This window comes from Megascapheus bottae, chromosome 29, assembly GCF_031878675.1.
Source record: "Megascapheus bottae isolate mThoBot1 chromosome 29, mThoBot2.hap1, whole genome shotgun sequence".
Lineage (NCBI taxonomy): Eukaryota > Metazoa > Chordata > Mammalia > Rodentia > Geomyidae > Megascapheus > Megascapheus bottae.
The window spans coordinates 10535854-10552149 of NC_143537.1; the positions used below are offsets into that span (position 1 = coordinate 10535854).

At 41.6% G+C, this 16296-nt stretch overlaps 2 protein-coding genes and 1 pseudogene across 8 annotated transcripts in view; all 3 read right to left on the reverse strand.

Moving 5' to 3' along the window:
• The window catches only part of LOC150044707 (ral guanine nucleotide dissociation stimulator-like), a 358565-nt gene extending 358338 nt beyond the window's left edge, over positions 1 to 227 (reverse strand). The window contains exon 1 of the mRNA XM_090321004.1: positions 208 to 227. The gene's annotated coding sequence lies outside the window, so the exon portion shown is untranslated. The remainder of the gene's footprint in view (positions 1 to 207) is intronic.
• The window catches only part of LOC150044721 (zinc finger protein 717-like), a 44874-nt gene that overhangs the window by 9667 nt on the left and 18911 nt on the right, over positions 1 to 16296 (reverse strand). For 2 of the 7 annotated variants that reach the window (XM_090320976.1, XM_090320982.1), the window contains 4 exons: positions 14408 to 14534; positions 13625 to 13711; positions 12267 to 12367; positions 4303 to 5795 (listed from right to left, as the gene is read on the reverse strand). In XM_090320976.1, the coding sequence (XP_090177102.1) occupies positions 5589 to 5795; positions 12267 to 12367; positions 13625 to 13711; positions 14408 to 14534 (522 nt within the window). In that variant the 3' untranslated portion in view covers positions 4303 to 5588. Of the gene's footprint in view, positions 1 to 1476; positions 2642 to 3137; positions 3365 to 4302; positions 5796 to 12266; positions 12368 to 13624; positions 13712 to 14407; positions 14535 to 16296 lie in introns of those variants that run through there. The other 5 variants (XM_090320978.1, XM_090320977.1, XM_090320980.1 and 2 more) reach the window with 5 other exon arrangements.
• On the reverse strand, positions 6996 to 10531 carry LOC150044722 (uncharacterized; annotated as a pseudogene).

A 16296-nucleotide genomic window follows, 5' to 3' on the forward strand; every position in this document is an offset into this window, starting at 1 on the left:
AGTCTCTTGGTTCTGAATCCAGGTCCTCCAGGCAGAGTTCTGCACGGATGCTGGGGTTCTGTTTGCGGTTGGCATCCCTTGTGGACACTGGGGACCTAGACGTGCAGGGACACAGTGAGGACCCGGGGAGCTCACCCAGTCTCCTGACGGGCACGTGGACTCTGGCGGTGCTGTGGGTTTTCTTGAGGAGAAGACGTGTGCACTCACCTCAGAGCGGGCACGGGGACGGCTCCCGGGCGGCCTCGGGCGGCGCCCACGCGGCCCCACACACCAGGCCCGGGCGGAAGAGGCCCCACCTGCACCAGGTCGCCGCCCCGGGTGCAGAGCCAGCCAGGGCAAAGCTCTGGAGTCCCCAGGGCCACGAGAAGACGGGGAACGGAGAAACCTGGCGCCAAGGCCAGAAGAGGCCGCGGTGGCCTCTGAGCGCCGCCTTCCCTCTCTGGTGCCGGTTGTCCCTCAGCAGCCAGGGTCACCGGGTGCGCGTGCGCATGCGTGCCACTCCTCCAGGGCCCAGCAGTGCGCGGTCGCGCATGCGCGTGCGGTACTGGGCTAATCCTGCGGTGGTGCAGCTCCATTTGCAAGTCAGCCCCGAGGTTAGCAGAGCCCAGTTCCCATATGAAAGTGTGCAAAAAAGTAGTTTCAGGGGCATCTTTGAACACTATCATATAGAGTCGGAATTTGGGGCTCTTTCACTCTGTCCCTCCCTCTCCCTCTGTCTCTGTCCCTCTCTATTTGTATCTAACTCCATGACCAGGTGCACTTTCCTGTTTGTTAGTGTTTTTCTCTTGACTGGTGCTCTCTCACTTGAGCCATAGCTCCATTTCCGGCTTTTTTTCTTGGTGATTTATTGTTGATTAGAGCCTCTCAGACTTCCCTGTCCAGGCTAGCTTTGAACTGAGATTCTCTTATCTCTGAATCCTCCGTGGCTAGGATTAGAGCTGTGAGCCACCAGTAGCCAACACAAGGTTTTCCATTGTATGGAGACTGAATTTGGGCCCTGGTTCCTGATGAAAGTTCTGAAGTATCTGATGGTATGTTAGTACATCACTGAAGACATGTCGTAGCAAAACATAGTTTTTATACAGTAAGGAAAAGGATAAAAGAAGGAAGCCAGATACCAGTGCCTCAACTTGTACTCCTAGCTGCTCATTAGACTGAGATCTGAGGTTACCAGTTCAAAACCAGCCCAATCATGAGAGTCTCTTGTCTCCCATAAATTTCCAAAAGCTGCTCTGTGGCTCAAGTGGTAGAGTAAAAATTGTGAACAAAAAGCTGTGGGACAGCACTGTGACCAAGAATCAAGCAAAAGTACAAACAAAAACAAAAAATTACAGCTTTTGTCTTTCAACATCAAGGGTCCTATCCTTGCACAGTGTATATTCTCCATTTCCTGGATTACCGTGGCTCTCTGTATTCACCAGTAAATCTCACAGATTTACACCCCCAAATGCTGGTCTCTCTGTGTCCCCCCACTCAAGAGACATGTAGTGGGACATTAGATTGTACGAGGAAAAGAACACTGTTTTCTGCTCAAGAATTGTTCAGGAGCTGGGTGAAGTGTATTGTGAGTGTAATCCTAGCTACTCAGGAGGCTGAGATCTGAGGATCAAGGTTCAAGCCAGGATGGGCACAAAAGGACCTGAAATTCCAGTTAATCTCTAGAAAAAGGGGAAATTGGGCTAGGCTCAAGGGTAGGGTAGCCTTGACCTGAAGAGATCAGGGACACTTCCCAGGAAAGGGGTAGGGCAGTAGCCTTGAGCTGGAGAGCTCAGGGATAGTGCCCAGGCTGAGTTCAAGCCTCATGACCCACCAAAAAAAAAATTCTGCTGGGTGGGAGTTTGGCCTAGTGGTAGAATGCTTGCCTAGCATGCACGAAGACACAGTTTGATTCCTCAGTACCACATACAGAGAAAAAGCCCAAAGTGCTGGCATGCTTTTAAGTGGTAGACTGCGAACATTGAGGAAAGCCCAAAGTCAGTGCTCAGGCCCCAAGTTCATTTTTCATGATTGCCACCCCCAAGAGAAAAGAATTGTATAACATAATTCAACTTTTAGTGAAACAGTTCTTGGTATAAGCATGAGACAGCAGACAGCAGTCATTACCAAACATAAATATTTGCCAGGAACATTGGGTGGGGAGTGGGAGAGGGTGGGAGGAGGCAGACTCTAACACTACATTGGCTCAAAGTTGCCTGCAGACAGAAAGGCTAATTCAGGGTCCACAGAGGTATCTACCACCTTATGAAAGACACAGTGTTCTTCCTGACTCTCACTTAATGAGTGTCGTAAACTTAAGCACAGAGAAATTTAACATTAACCCCACAGGTGTTGTTATCCTGCCAGTCAAGCTTTGCCAATTTCAACTATTTTTAGCAAATCTAAATGGTGTTAAAGTCAATGGAAGAAATTCTGCTTATTCTTCTTCTTTGGAAGTATCTCTAGGTAGATCTGCTACATTCTGGGTTAAGAACAAGTTGAGAGTTCGTACAATTCAACACTGAGATGGGCTTTTCTACAAATGAAAAACTGCACAGCATCCACAGGATTCTACATTAGTGATGGCTCCAGATCTCCATCTGTCACAACACTGGTGGCTTCTAGGTGCAGAGCTGTGGGGTGAGTGCATTCTGTAGGCCCAAATCTGAGAATGGAAATAAATACAAGTTTATCAAGGAAGTTCTGAGGTGACACAATGCCATGAGGAATTAAGGGAAAAAGCTGTAGAATGTGAATTTGGACTGAACATTGATAGAAAGTAGGGTGTTTTTAATGAGTGGCTAAGCCTGTTTTCTTTCTAAAAGAGAACACACATTACCTGGAAGAGAATATCCATAAAAGGCCATTGTGCCAAACTGGTAGTAATAAGGACACACTGCGGGCTTGGAGTTTAGCCTAGTGGTAAAGTGCTTGCCTAGCATGCACGAGGACCCTGGTTCAATTCCTTGGTACCATATACACAGAAAAAACCAGAAGTGGTGTTGTGCTTCAAGTGGCAGAGCTTTAGCCTTGAGAAAGCCTAAGGACAGTGCTCAGGCCCTAAGTTCATGGCCCAGGACTGGCAAAAAACAAAAAAGGACACACCACAATCACCATCCCAGGAGACCTTCCCCAGGGACTGTGGGTCCATGTACACTCACAAGCTCTCAGGCGCTTACACAAGGACTCCCCCGCATTGTTCTTGGTCTGAGAGGTCACAGGTTGTTCCTGCTGGTCAAGGAGAAGGTGTAAACCCAGGAGCAAGTCCGAAGAGGGCATGTTGAACATCACGTAGAACATGAGTTCATGCAGGGTGTGTCTGTTCTTGGTATCATAGAAATCATCAGGAGAAAAGTCCATCCACATTGTGAAGATGGAACAAAGAGTGCTGTGGGCAAATTAGTGATAAGACAGTGAGCAGCTGCCCTCCCTATCATCAGGACCTCCCACCATAGCCCATTTCTCCCATGATTCCCATGGAGAGGCTGTTCATCTTAGATGCGCATATGCAACTAGTGAAAGAAGTAGACAATCCTGAAAGCAGGATGCTTGAGCAAAAGAGCAATGAGATTCTCACCTCCTGTGAAGCGCTCAAAAACTAGAAGGGGCACAGTGACAAACTGGTAATGTGTTTGACTTGAGCAAAAGAGCTTAAAGACAGTGCCCAGGCCTTGATTTCAAGCCCCAAAACTGAAGGAGAAAAAAAAATCATCAAATATTGGGCTGGGCGGGGAGTTTGGCCTAGTGGTCGAGTGCTTGCCTAGCATGCACGAAGACCCGGGTTCGATTTCTCGCTACCACATACATGGAAAACACCGGAAGTGGTGCTGAGGCTGAAGTGGTAGAGCTCTAGCCTTAGGAAAGGCCAAGGATAGTGCTCAGGCCCTGAGCTCAAGCCCAGGACTGGCAAAAAAAAAACCAAAACAAAACCAAAAACACTGGGCTGGGAGTTTGGCCTAGTGGTAGAGTGCTTGCTTAGCAGTCACGAAGATCTATGTTCGATTCCTTGTTACCACATACATAGAAAAAAGCCAGAAGTGGTGCTGAGGCTCAAGTGGTAGAACTCTCGCCTTGAGAAAGCCCAATGACAATGCTCAGGGCCTGAGCTCAAGCCCAAGACTGGCAAAAACATCTCAAATAAACAGTGAGGAAAATAGACTATATACTCCAGATGAAAGATTAAATTAACAAATAATAAATATGGTCAAAAAAAGTTCTTTGAAATTTGTAAGTGGGGAATGTAGTAAAAAAATGATTCATTTCTAACCACTCTTGTATTATTTCATTTTGAAATCTTTAACTGCTTTTGAACTAAACAGACATGTTAGTATTTTAGTGAAAAAAACCAGTTATACATGTATTTTAATCTGAATTCCGTATTTTATAATTTGCCTTTTGGTAAGTCATTCTCTTTTCATATAAAACACGTGTAACCCCTTTGCTTAATACTTCACATAATTCCAGTATGTGATTATATCATAACTCCTCAAGTTCTTTTCTCCCATCCCCCTCCTCTCTATCCTAGTGCTTAAACTCAAGGCATCACTTATGCTAGGCAGGTGCTCTACCAGCTGAGCTGCACACCCTGCTCTTTTACTTTTACTCATTTTTATACAAGGGTTTGTGTTTATGACAAGGTCATCTTGCACCAAATCTTTCTTTTTACACTTTCTAAGTAGCTGAGCTAAAAAGCACAATGCACTGGGTTCACCTATTGATTGCAATGCAGTATTGTGAAAATTTGCATAATCCTCAGTTTCTCAGTATCTTTTTTTTTTTTTTTTTTTGTGGGACATGGGACTTGACTGGGCCTGGGCATTGTCCCTGAGCTTTCAGCTCATACCTACCACCCTATCCCTGGACAGATGGCTCCACTTCCCTTTTTCAGAATCAGAATCAGAGTAAGGTTATGGACAATATTGTTTATAAGTAGTTTGAAAAAAGGAGACTATAGTATTAGCAGTAATTATCCTGCACAGTTTTTTTCTTTTTGTTGCCACTCCTGGGACTTGATTTCAGGGCTTGGGCACTGTCCTTCGCCTTTGAGCTACAGCAACACTTCCAGCTTTTTCTGTGTATGTGGTACAAAGGAAATGAACCCAGGCCTTTGCGCATGCTAGGCAACCACTCTAACCACTAAGCCACACTCCCAGCCCCCTGCACTACTGGTACTTTATATTACTAAATAATGAAAATAACACATCATTTCCCCTTCTTTGGTCACCAGAACCAATGCATAAAGTCTAACTCTCAAGAAGGTTTAGCACTGGATCTGAACTGAAGAAGAGGCTTACCTGCAGGGTCTTCCTCCTGACTACATGAGTTATATCTTTTCCTATTTCAGGATGTGCAGACACAAACATTGCCAAGAATGTTCTTCAGTCACTCCTGTATCAGACTAGATTGTGCTATGTGCTGTGTGTTGTTTGGATATGGTTTGGCCTAAAGGTTCATATTCTGGAGGCTTTTTCCTGACTGCGGCAGTGTTGATAGATGGTGAAACCTTTCCAAGATATGGCCTTAGAAAGGTAAAAGTTTGTGTACACCACACTGTAAATGCTTTCAGCACCACTCAGGCCCTGTGTTGCCCCATGTGGTGTCATGTATTTTAACTATAATCCAAACCTCTGAATCCTAGAAGTTTTCTCCTGTATTATGAATATTATGTATGCTGAAATAGATACTGTGAAGGAAATGGGAGCACCCTGGCTGTACACAAGAAGAGACAGGACAATTCTATCCTCCTCACCATCCAAATCAATCACATTCATGTGACTTAGTCCATTGGCATTGTCATTTCCACCTCTTCCTGCATCCCCCTGTAATAATATGAAAGAGATTACAGTGAGAATGAGGCGGCCTTGGGTCAAAGAACACAGGTGTATCCATAGTTGACTGGTGTCAGCCAGAGACATGAGTTCCTTGAGCATCCCGTTAGAATCTGTCACCTGCCTGGTGTGGGTGGCTCGCATCTATAATCCTAGCTCCTCAGGAGGCTGCGATCTGAGGATTGGGGTTCAAAGCCAGCCTGGGCACTTAAGTCTGTCAAAATCTTATCTTTAACCACCAGAAAACCAGAAATGACTCTGTGGCTTAAGTGATAGAGAGATATCCTTCAGCTGAAGAGTTCAGGGACAGCTCCCAGGTCTAGAGTGTAAGCCCATGACTGACCAAAAAAAAAAAAAAAAAGGAAACGTGAGGCTTACTAGTTTGGTTAGAAGTCATAGTTAGTTTTCTTAGCCTTGGAAACGTTAACAAAAGCTCAGATAGCTTTCGTTTCAAGCCATCACATCTTCATGTAAATTGATGAGCTAGACATTCTGTCTCTACTTGCCTTTACTTGTGCAAGTGCCTGTATAAATAAACGAACTGAACTATGGCATGTGCTGGTCAGTCCACATGACATTTGAATGCTGACAGCCCACCTGGCAACAGTTTTCTCTATTGGTATCTTTTTCTCCATATCCTACTATCTTCTCTCAGAAACTGCTAAATCCACCTGGTCCGTGGCAGATGATATTAGAAAACAGAGAAACTGAATAAGTCAAGGTTACTGCTACCAAGAAACACATGACTTTCACAGTCGAGCATGGAGGAATCTTTTTTGTATCTTTAAAATTCACTTATTTGATCCTTTGAAAATACATTGAAGGAGTTACATAGAAAATGTTTGCTTATTTATTTTTCTTGGTTTTTGGGCATGAACTATGAACCTGAATGCTAAGTAAACTGAAGTTTATTAATTATATACGTTTTTGTGATCAAATTGCAATTCATTGGAAAAAGAGATAAAAAGGCAATGCTTGAATTTCACACCAATACTTTTGATTTGTCCTCTTCATTTGTCCCTTGCTTAGGAAGAGAATTAAGCAAGGTTCCAGAGGCAACTAGGAAGATATAGATTGACCGTTAGTAAAATGAGACTGTCTGCTGCTTAGGATCATTCAGGATCATTTGTCAGTGTGGATATGGGTCAAGAATATAGAGGAAAGGAGGAAAAAATACAAGAGACAAACAGATGGGGTTCAAGAGGACTACAGCACAAGCCAGCAGTCCAAGAAGGCTGTGAGCTTAACACTGTAGCCTCATTTATTTCCAAAAAAGGCTTATATACTTTTCTTGAAACCAGGAAACTGCCAGGGGTTACATTCATAAGGTAAATCTCAGATCACTTAAACCAGGGAACTGCCAGGGGTTACATTCAGAGGGTAAATTTCAGATCAGTTAAGTAGGACAAGGCAATAAAGCAATAAATCAATGAGATCAGGGAGTTCACAATGCAGACAATGTAGCACCAGCTTGTTTCTTAGTGTGGTTATCTAACTCAGATGTGCAGGTTCAAGGGACAGCCTGAGCACAAGAGCTCAGGGACAATTTCCACAACTGAGGAAAAAAGAAGAATTTCCCCAGAACCTTCATTGGCTCTAGTTCAGGGACCCCACTGCTGGGCGGCCACAGACAAAGTTTTCTGCCATAATATTCTGGATTACTTGATGATGATCTCGACCTCACAGGTGGGCATTCCTCACAGCAACAAGAACAACCTGTCCAATGTATTACAGTAGATCCAGGAATTGACATCTGGCTGGAAGAGGCTCAGTGGCTAATAAGTAATGATTAGTTTACAATAAATTGTTTTGAATGCGAGCACAGTGGTTCATGCCTGTAATCCTAGCTACTCAGGAGGCTGAGATCTGAGGATTGAGGTTCAAAGCCAGCCTGGGCACTAAACACCTAAAGACCATGAGACTTTTATCTTCAATTGATCTCTAGAAAAGAGAAAATGGGGCATGGCTCAAGGGGTAAGGGGGTAGCCCTGAGCAGAAGAGCTCACGGACAATACCCAGGACCAGAGTTCAAGCCCCATGTCCCACAATGAAAAAAAAATTGTTTTGTAAACCAGGTGTGGTGGGTCAGGCCTGTCATCCTAGCTATTCAGGAGTCTCAAATGGGAAGACTGCAGTTCAAAGCCAGCCCAGGCACTAAAGAACAACAGTCCCTTCTCTCCAATTGGAGATGGGAAGTAGCACTGTGGCACCAAGGGTAGGGCAGTAGCCTTGAGCTAAAGAGTTCAGGGACAATACTGAGACCCAGAGGTACGGCAGGAGCCTAGAGGTGGAGATCTCATTGACAGTGCTCAGGCCCAGAGTTCAAAGCCCCACAATTGCCAAAAAAATTGTTTCTTGGGGGACAGAAATGGGGACCAAGCCATGAGAAAGGGTATCAATGTAGGTGAAGTAATGCCCCTTCCATCTGGCGAATGTAATGAAACCCTTCTATTAATTACAATAAAATATATATGGAGAAAAATTGTTTCTTGCCCATAATAATTACATGAATGCTGGAGTATAGTGTAACTTTTGTTGTTGATGGTCATGGGGCTTGAGCTCAGCCAGGATGCTGTCCATAAGGTCTTCAGCTCAAGGTTACTACCCTACCCTTGAGCCAAGCCCCATTTCCTGTTTTCTAGAGGTTAATAGGAGACAAGAGGCTCAGATCCCTTTGTGTACTAGCTGGCTTTGAGCCTTGATCCTCAGATCTCAGCCAACTGAGTAGCTAGGATTACAGTCCTGAGCCACCGCAGCAGCAGCAGCAGCCGGCCAGCGGAACTATATGATACACATCCCTTCATCACCTAAAACCAGAAGGAATTGGCACATAGCTCAAGTGGTAGGATGGTAATCTTGAACTGACATGCTCAGAGACAACACCAGCTCCAAGAGTTCAATCCCCACAAACAACAGTAATGTCTGACTGCTGAGTAAAAAGACTTTCAACAACTGTTATATTCATAAGGTGTCTCTCTTGTGTGTATTCTTTGATGAGCATTAAAGCTTGAATTTTGACTGAAAGACTTTCCACATTTGTTATATTCATAAGGTTTCTCTCCTGTGTGTGTTCGCTGATGAACGTTAAAGCTTGACTTACGGCTGAAACATTTTCCACATGTGTTACATTGATAAGGTTTCTCTCCTGTGTGTGTTCGCTGATGGATAGTAAGTTTTGATTTCTGAGGGAAAGACTTTTCACAAATTTTACATTCATGAAGTTTCTCTCCAGTGTGTTCTCTGATGAAGATTAAAACTTGACTTTTGCATGAAGGACTTTCCACACTTGTCACATTCATAAGGTTTCTCTCCCGTGTGTGTTCTCTGATGACGCTTAAGGCCTGACGTATAACCGAAAAACTTTCCACATTTGTTACATTCATAAGGTTTCTCTCCTGTGTGTTTCCTTTGATGAACAGAAAGGTATGACTTAAAGGTGAAAGACTGTCCACAAATGTTACATTCATAAGGTTTCTCTCCTGTGTGTGTTCTCTCATGCTTAGTAAGTTTTGATTTCTCAGTGAAAGATTTTCCACAAATGTTACACTCATAAGGTTTCTCTCCTGTGTGTGTTCTCTCATGCTCAGTAACTCTGGATTTCTGAGTGAATGACTTTCCACAAATGTTACATTCATAAGGTTTCTCTCCTGTGTGTCTTCTTTGATGAATAGAAAGGTAAGACTTAAAGGGAAAAGACTTTCCACATTTGTTACATTCATAACATCTCTCTCCTGTGTGTGTTCTCTGATGAACATGAAGGGTTGAGTTATTTATGAAAGACTTTCCACATTGGTTACATGCATAAGGTTTCTCTCCTGTGTGTGTTCTCTCATGGTTAGTAAGTTTTGATTTCTCAGTGAAAGACTTTCCACAAATGTTACATTCATAAGGTTTCTCTCCTGTGTGTATTCTCTCATGCCTAGTAAGTTTTGATTTCTCAGTGAAAGACTTTCCACAAATGTTACATTCATAAGGTTTCTCTCCTGTGTGTATTCTCTCATGCTTAGTAAGTTTTGATTTCTCATTGAAAGACTTTCCACAAATGTTACATTCATAAGGTTTCTCTCCTGTGTGTGTACGCTGATGGACAGTAAGTTTTGATTTCACAATGAAAGACTGTCCACAAATGTTACATTCATAAGGTTTCTCTCCTGTGTGTGTTCTCTGATGAACCTGAAGGGCTGACTTTTCCCTGAAAGACTTTCCACAATTGTTACATTCATAAGGTTTCTCTCCTGTGTGTGTTCTCTGATGAACATGAAGGTTTGACTTTTTCCTGAAAGATTTTCCACAATTGTTACATTCATAAGGTTTCTCTCCTGTGTGCGTTCTCTGATGATCACAAAGGCTTAACTTCCTAGAGAAAGATTTTCCACATTCGTTACATTCGTAAGGTTTCTCTCCTGTGTGTGCTCTCTCATGGTCAGTAAGTTTTGATTTCTGAGTTAAAGACTTTCCACAAATGTTACATTCATAACGTTTCTCTCCTGTGTGTTTTCTTTGATGAACAGAAAGGTATGACTTCAAGGTGAAAGACTTTCCACACTTGTTACATTCATAAGGTTTCTCTTCTGTGTGTGTTCCTTGATGAACATGAAGGTTTGAGTTTCTCGCGAAAGACTTTCCACACTTGTTACATTCATAAGGTTTCTCTCCTGAGTGTGTTCTCTGATGAACATTAAAGCTTGACTTGTCCCGAAAACACTTTCCACATTCCTTACATTCATAAGGTTTCTCTCCTGGGTGTATTCTCTGATGAACCTTAAAGTGTGACTTTTCCGTGAAAGACTTTCCGTATTTCTTATACTCATAAGATCTCTCTCCTGTGTGTGTTCTCTGATGATCATAAAGGCTTACCTTCCGCGCGAAAGATTTTCCACATTTGCTACATTCATAGGGTTTCTCTCCTGTGTGTGTTCTTTTATGAACAGAAAGGTATGACTGAAAAGTGAAAGACTTTCCACATTCCTTACATTCATAAGGTTTCTCTCCTGTGTGTGTTCGCTGATGGACAGTAAGTTTTGATTTCTTAGTGAAAGACTTTCCACAAATGATACATTCATGAGGTTTCTCTCCTGTGTGTGTTCTTTGATGAACAGAAAGGTATGACTTGAAGGTGAAACACTTTCCACATTTATTACATTCATAAGGTTTCTCTCCTGTGTGTGTTCTCTCATGGTTAGTAAGTTTTGATTTCTCATTGTAAGACTTCCCACACTTGTTACATTCATAAGGTTTCTCTCCTGTGTGTGTTCTCTGATGAACATTAAAGTGTGACTTTTGCGTGAAAGACTTCCCACACTTGTTACATTCATAAGGTTTCTCTCCTGTGTGTGTTCTCTGATGAAGCTGAAAGCTTGACCTATAACCGAAAAACTTTCCACATTCCTTACACTCATAAGGCTTCTCTCCTGTGTGTTTTCTTTGATGAACAGAAAGGTGTGACTTAAAGGTGAAAGAGTTTCCACATTCCTTACATTCATAAGGTTTCTCTCCTGTATGCATTCCCTGATGAAAACAAAGTTGTAACTTACTGCTCAAAGACTTCCCACATTTATTGCCTTCATAAAGTTTCTCTCCTGTGTGTGTTCTTTGATGAACACAAAGTTCTTTCTTCTGGGTGAAAAGACTTCCCACTTTTGTAACATTCATATAATGATTCTCTCCTGTGTGTGTTCCCTGATGCAAAGCAAGGTATGACTTCTGTCTGAAAAACTTCCCACAGTTGTCACACTCATGAGGATTCTCTCCCTTTTGTATTCTCTGATAGGTATTGAGAGCAACCTTCTGACTGGAATTTTTCCTACATTCCTCATATTCACAGACTTTCTCTTCTGTGGGCATCTGAGGTTGAAAAGTTGGGTCTGACTTCTGAGAGACAGATTTTGCCCATTTGCTATACTCGAAGTTCTTGGAATATGTGCTCTGAGGTCTTGTAAAGTGTCCTTCCTTACTGAATGATTGCTCACATTTAGTACATGTACAAGAATTCTGTCCTGTGTACGTCTTCAGATGTGTAGTGACTGCAGGTATTAAGTTGTATGTTTTTCCACGTATAGTACATTCAGAAGAGTTTGTCCCTCCCAGAAATATTTCTTGGGCAAGGACAACAGATTTATCATACTCTTCTCTATATTTTTCATGGCTATCAGAGGACTTTGTCATACCAAGCCAATTAGGTCTCAAGAATTTACTCTCTGGGTTTAGTACCTTGTCATCGCCACCAAACTGAAAATACTGCAGCTTAATTGGCATATACTTTTGACTCAAATGCTTTGAAGATCTAGTAGATTCTTCAGTCATAGGCCTGTATACAGAATGCATCTCTTCTGGCTTACTAGAGAGAAGCACATTCTGACACTCAATGAATTCCTTGGTCCTGATCTCTAAGGAGTTTGCATTATTCCTAATTAGCTCTGGTTTTTGTTTGGAGCTCAAATGAAAACTCGTTACTAATCTTACTTTTTCCTCAATGGTGTTACAATTTGTGACTGTTACTTCACACACATTTTCATGTGGACTTTCTAGATATGTATTAATCACATCCTCCATTTCCCGGACATCTAAAGCAAGTCACAGAAAAAAAATATAAAAATATAAGTGAGATACAAAGATTCACTAAATTTAAAGATATTTTTTTCCCATGGGAACTGTAAGAGATTTTGAAGTATCTAAGTGGGAACTGATATGAGAAATATATGATTTCCTCCATATAAATTGAGGACGGAATACTGATATTTTACCATGGAAAATAATGTTCTTCTGCAATTCAGTTTTTTCTTCTTTTTTATATGTCCTTTTTACTCAGATTATTCAACTACACATTACTAGAGTTTTAAGCTAAGCACTTTAGTATTTTTAGAGCTTTGTTACTTATCATTGGGGAATAGCTTGTTTGTTTTATTTATTTATTTATTGCCAGTCCTGAGGCATGAACTGAAAGACGGAGAACAGATTGTGGGCTTTCTCAAGGTTAGATCTCTACTACTTGAGCCACAGCAACACTTCTGACTTTTTCTTTGAATGTGTTGCCGAGGAAGTGAACCTGATCTTCCTACATGCTAGACAAACACTCTACCACTAGACCAAATTCCAGGCCTACTTTTCTTATAATCATCTCTCTATATATTGATGTTTTCCTTCTCAACCGTTAGGGGAAGTACAGCAGTATTTGTATATGCAGAGACCATTAGAGTGGTTTAGACTTTCCTTCGCTATTCACTGAAGCAGGAATGGTTCCTGAGAGTAAGGATTTATAGCTACATCTCTTTTAACTTCTCACTAAAAATCTTAGGGAATTTCAAAATGCTTTTCTCTTAATTTTAGACCAACCCCCATCAAAATTGCTTTTCTGTCATTCCAGTCAGAACCATGGAAGACGAGATACTCCAGCTGACCATCTAGTTAATCATCTTATCTGGACCAAAACTTTTGGTTTTGGATCACAATCTCTGCCTACCACCAGAAGCTACTTTACTTATGAGAGAATAACACCCTGGAGTACTTATTTCATTAACCTGCATAGCCCTACTTTCAAAAAAAAGGAATCTCTTTTTACACTTTTAATTTTCTTTTTTTGTTTTAGAGTAATTTCCACAAAGAAGAAGAGAATTGATAACTTTAACTTAATGCCACACTGAATTTAGGATGTCTCCATACAAATTCTTTATTGACAAGTCTTTGAGACAACAGATCACCTAGTTCTCTGCCACATGTAGGACTCAGGAAAAATAATAATATTGCTGAATATACCACAACTTGGAGCTACTAACTGATTCTTGGATCTAACAGCAACCACTGTGCAAGAAGCATTAGCTCACCTATGAAATTCTTCTCTAAGGTTTCTCCTATCCATAGTTCATCTTGCTCCAGCTTGAGAATCAATTCAGGTTTGTAAACACAATGCCCTGTTAATAAGAAATAGTTGAGAACCATTGATTATCTGGGTTATCAGTACTGTAAGAGCTCAGACATCCTATTCACACAGTTGCTTTTGAATCCCGTTTCTCATTTCTCACATGGTTGACTTTCTCCCAGCTTTGAATTTATTTTGCTGGTTTTGTGACCTCAACCTGATCAGCTCTTTTGCTCGACCCTAACATTCTATCAGTTTGATGTCCACTTTCACTTCTAGTTTTTGAGAGGTTAATTGGAGATAAGCATCTCATGGGGAATTTCTGTCCTTGCTGGTTAAAAACTAAAATCATCAGATTTCAGCCTCTTGAATAGCTAAGATCAGAGATATAAACCCATGTACAAGGTATCAGATTTGCATCATAAATACATGCTTGATATGGTTTCCAAATCATTCTTACAACAGTGATATATGTCCTATTCTATAGTGAATATCCACCCATAATAATTACATCAGCTTTGGGAAGAAAGTCAATTATTGACACAGAGATTTATCAAAATGTTCCTTTGACTTCTTGAAGAATGAGGAATACAAATGCCTGTAGAGTTTCATAATGTAGTTGATGTTTATCTTAGACAGAAATGGCATTTCACATGGAATGGAATCTTACACATAAATAACAAAACATTCATATATCTACTAAAAAATAACGCATTTAAACTTGAAAGTTAATGTGACTTTTGCTCACCCAAGAACACCAGGTTGCTGTAGGTCTCCAGCATTACATCTCTATACAGGGTCCTCTGAGCAACATCCAGGTCTTGCCACTCCTCCCAGCTGAAATCCACAGCTACATCATCAAATGACACCAGCTTCTGTGAGGGAACATTTATTTCTATAAATTAATTATCCCTGAGTCATGAGAACACCAACTCCATCTGTTTTTGTCTCGATATGAAATGTGTGGGTCTTGCTGTGTTGCTTACTCAAAGGGAGAACTAAACATCAAAGTAGAAATATTTGTTTCTATATTAGTAATTATAAATAATTATAAATTATAAATATAAAAAGTCCTTAATATATCAGAACACATTTCTAGTGCTAGCAATAGAGATATGGCAACAATTCTTAGGAGCTAGTGTCAGAAGAGGGTGTTGAGCTTATAATGAGAAAACTTATCAATTTTCTGGTATTTTCACATTGTGCCTAAATGAATAGTCTATTCAGATCTATTAAAAAGTACTCTAAAGCTGGGCGCAGTGGCTCATGCCTGCAATCTTAGGTACTCTGGAGGTTGAGGTCTGAGATCAGTTCAAGGCCAGCCCAAGCACTACAAAGCCTACAAAGTGTGTGACACTTTTCTCCAATTATTAATTTGAAAATGAGAAGTGGGGCTGTGGTTCAAGGGTAAAGCAGTACCCTGCAGCTGAAGATCTCACGGACAAAGCCCAGGCCCTGGGGTAGGGTGGTAGGTTGAGCTAAAGAGCTCAGGGAGAGAGCCCAGGCCCTGAGTTCAAACCCCATGACCCTCCCTCCCTAAAAAAAAAGTACTCCTGTAGTGGTACTGTGGCTCAAGGGGTAAGGTGGAAGCCTTGAGCTACAAAACTCAGGGACAGTGCCCGGGCTCAAAGTTCAAATCACAGGATCCACAGAAAAAAAAAGTGTCTACCCTTGCATGGGCAGAAGTTTGGCCTGGTGGTAGAATGCTCACTAAGCATACACGAAGACCTGGGTTTGATTCCTCAATATCACATACATAGAAAAAAGTAGCATTGTGACACAAGTGGCAGATCGCTACCCTTGAGCAAAAAGTGTTCAAGGACAGTGACCAGGCCCTAAGTTCAAGCCCCTTAGCTGGCAAAAAAAAAAAAAAAAAAATGTTCGCAAAAACAATCAGGACACCTTGTGGATTATATATCACATTAGTAGCTCAGCAAAATGCACAGTGTCCAGGTGGATGTTAGAGGAAGTAACTATACTCAAGAAGTAGCTAATGAAAGCCAGCGCAGTGACTCACAATTGTAATCCTAGCTATTCAGGATGCTGAGATCTGACAATCAGTTCAAAGCCAGCCCAGGCATTAAAGAACCTGAGCCTCTTATCTCCAATTAATCAATAGACAATGGGAAATGGGGCTGTGGCTCAAGGCATAGGGCAGGAGCTTTGAGCTGAAAAGCTCAGAGACAATGCCCACCCCAAGGAGTTGGGCAGTAGTCTTGAGCTGAAGAGCTCAGGGACAGCACCCAGGGCCACGTTCAAGTCTAATGACACCCCAAAAAAATAAAAAATGGAAAAAAAGAACTGAATAATGAGGAAGGGGGAGGGGGGAAAAGGGGACAAAAATAGGAGAAGGGCCATCAAGGTTCGAGGAAATAATGCACGCACTACTTTATGATTGTAACTATAACCCCTCTATACATTGCCCAAACAATAAGAAAAACGATGTGCTAATGATTTATTCGGTCCTTATAAAATTTGAGTTATTTACCGCAATAGAAATATCCTCTCTTAAACATTTCTGTTATTAAATTTCTAAACATTGAAGTGTGGTCATAGATACCAATACTGATAAATAAAAAAGAATTGCTAGCATGAACTTCTGTGAAATCTCTTACTTCTTACAATGCAGAATACATG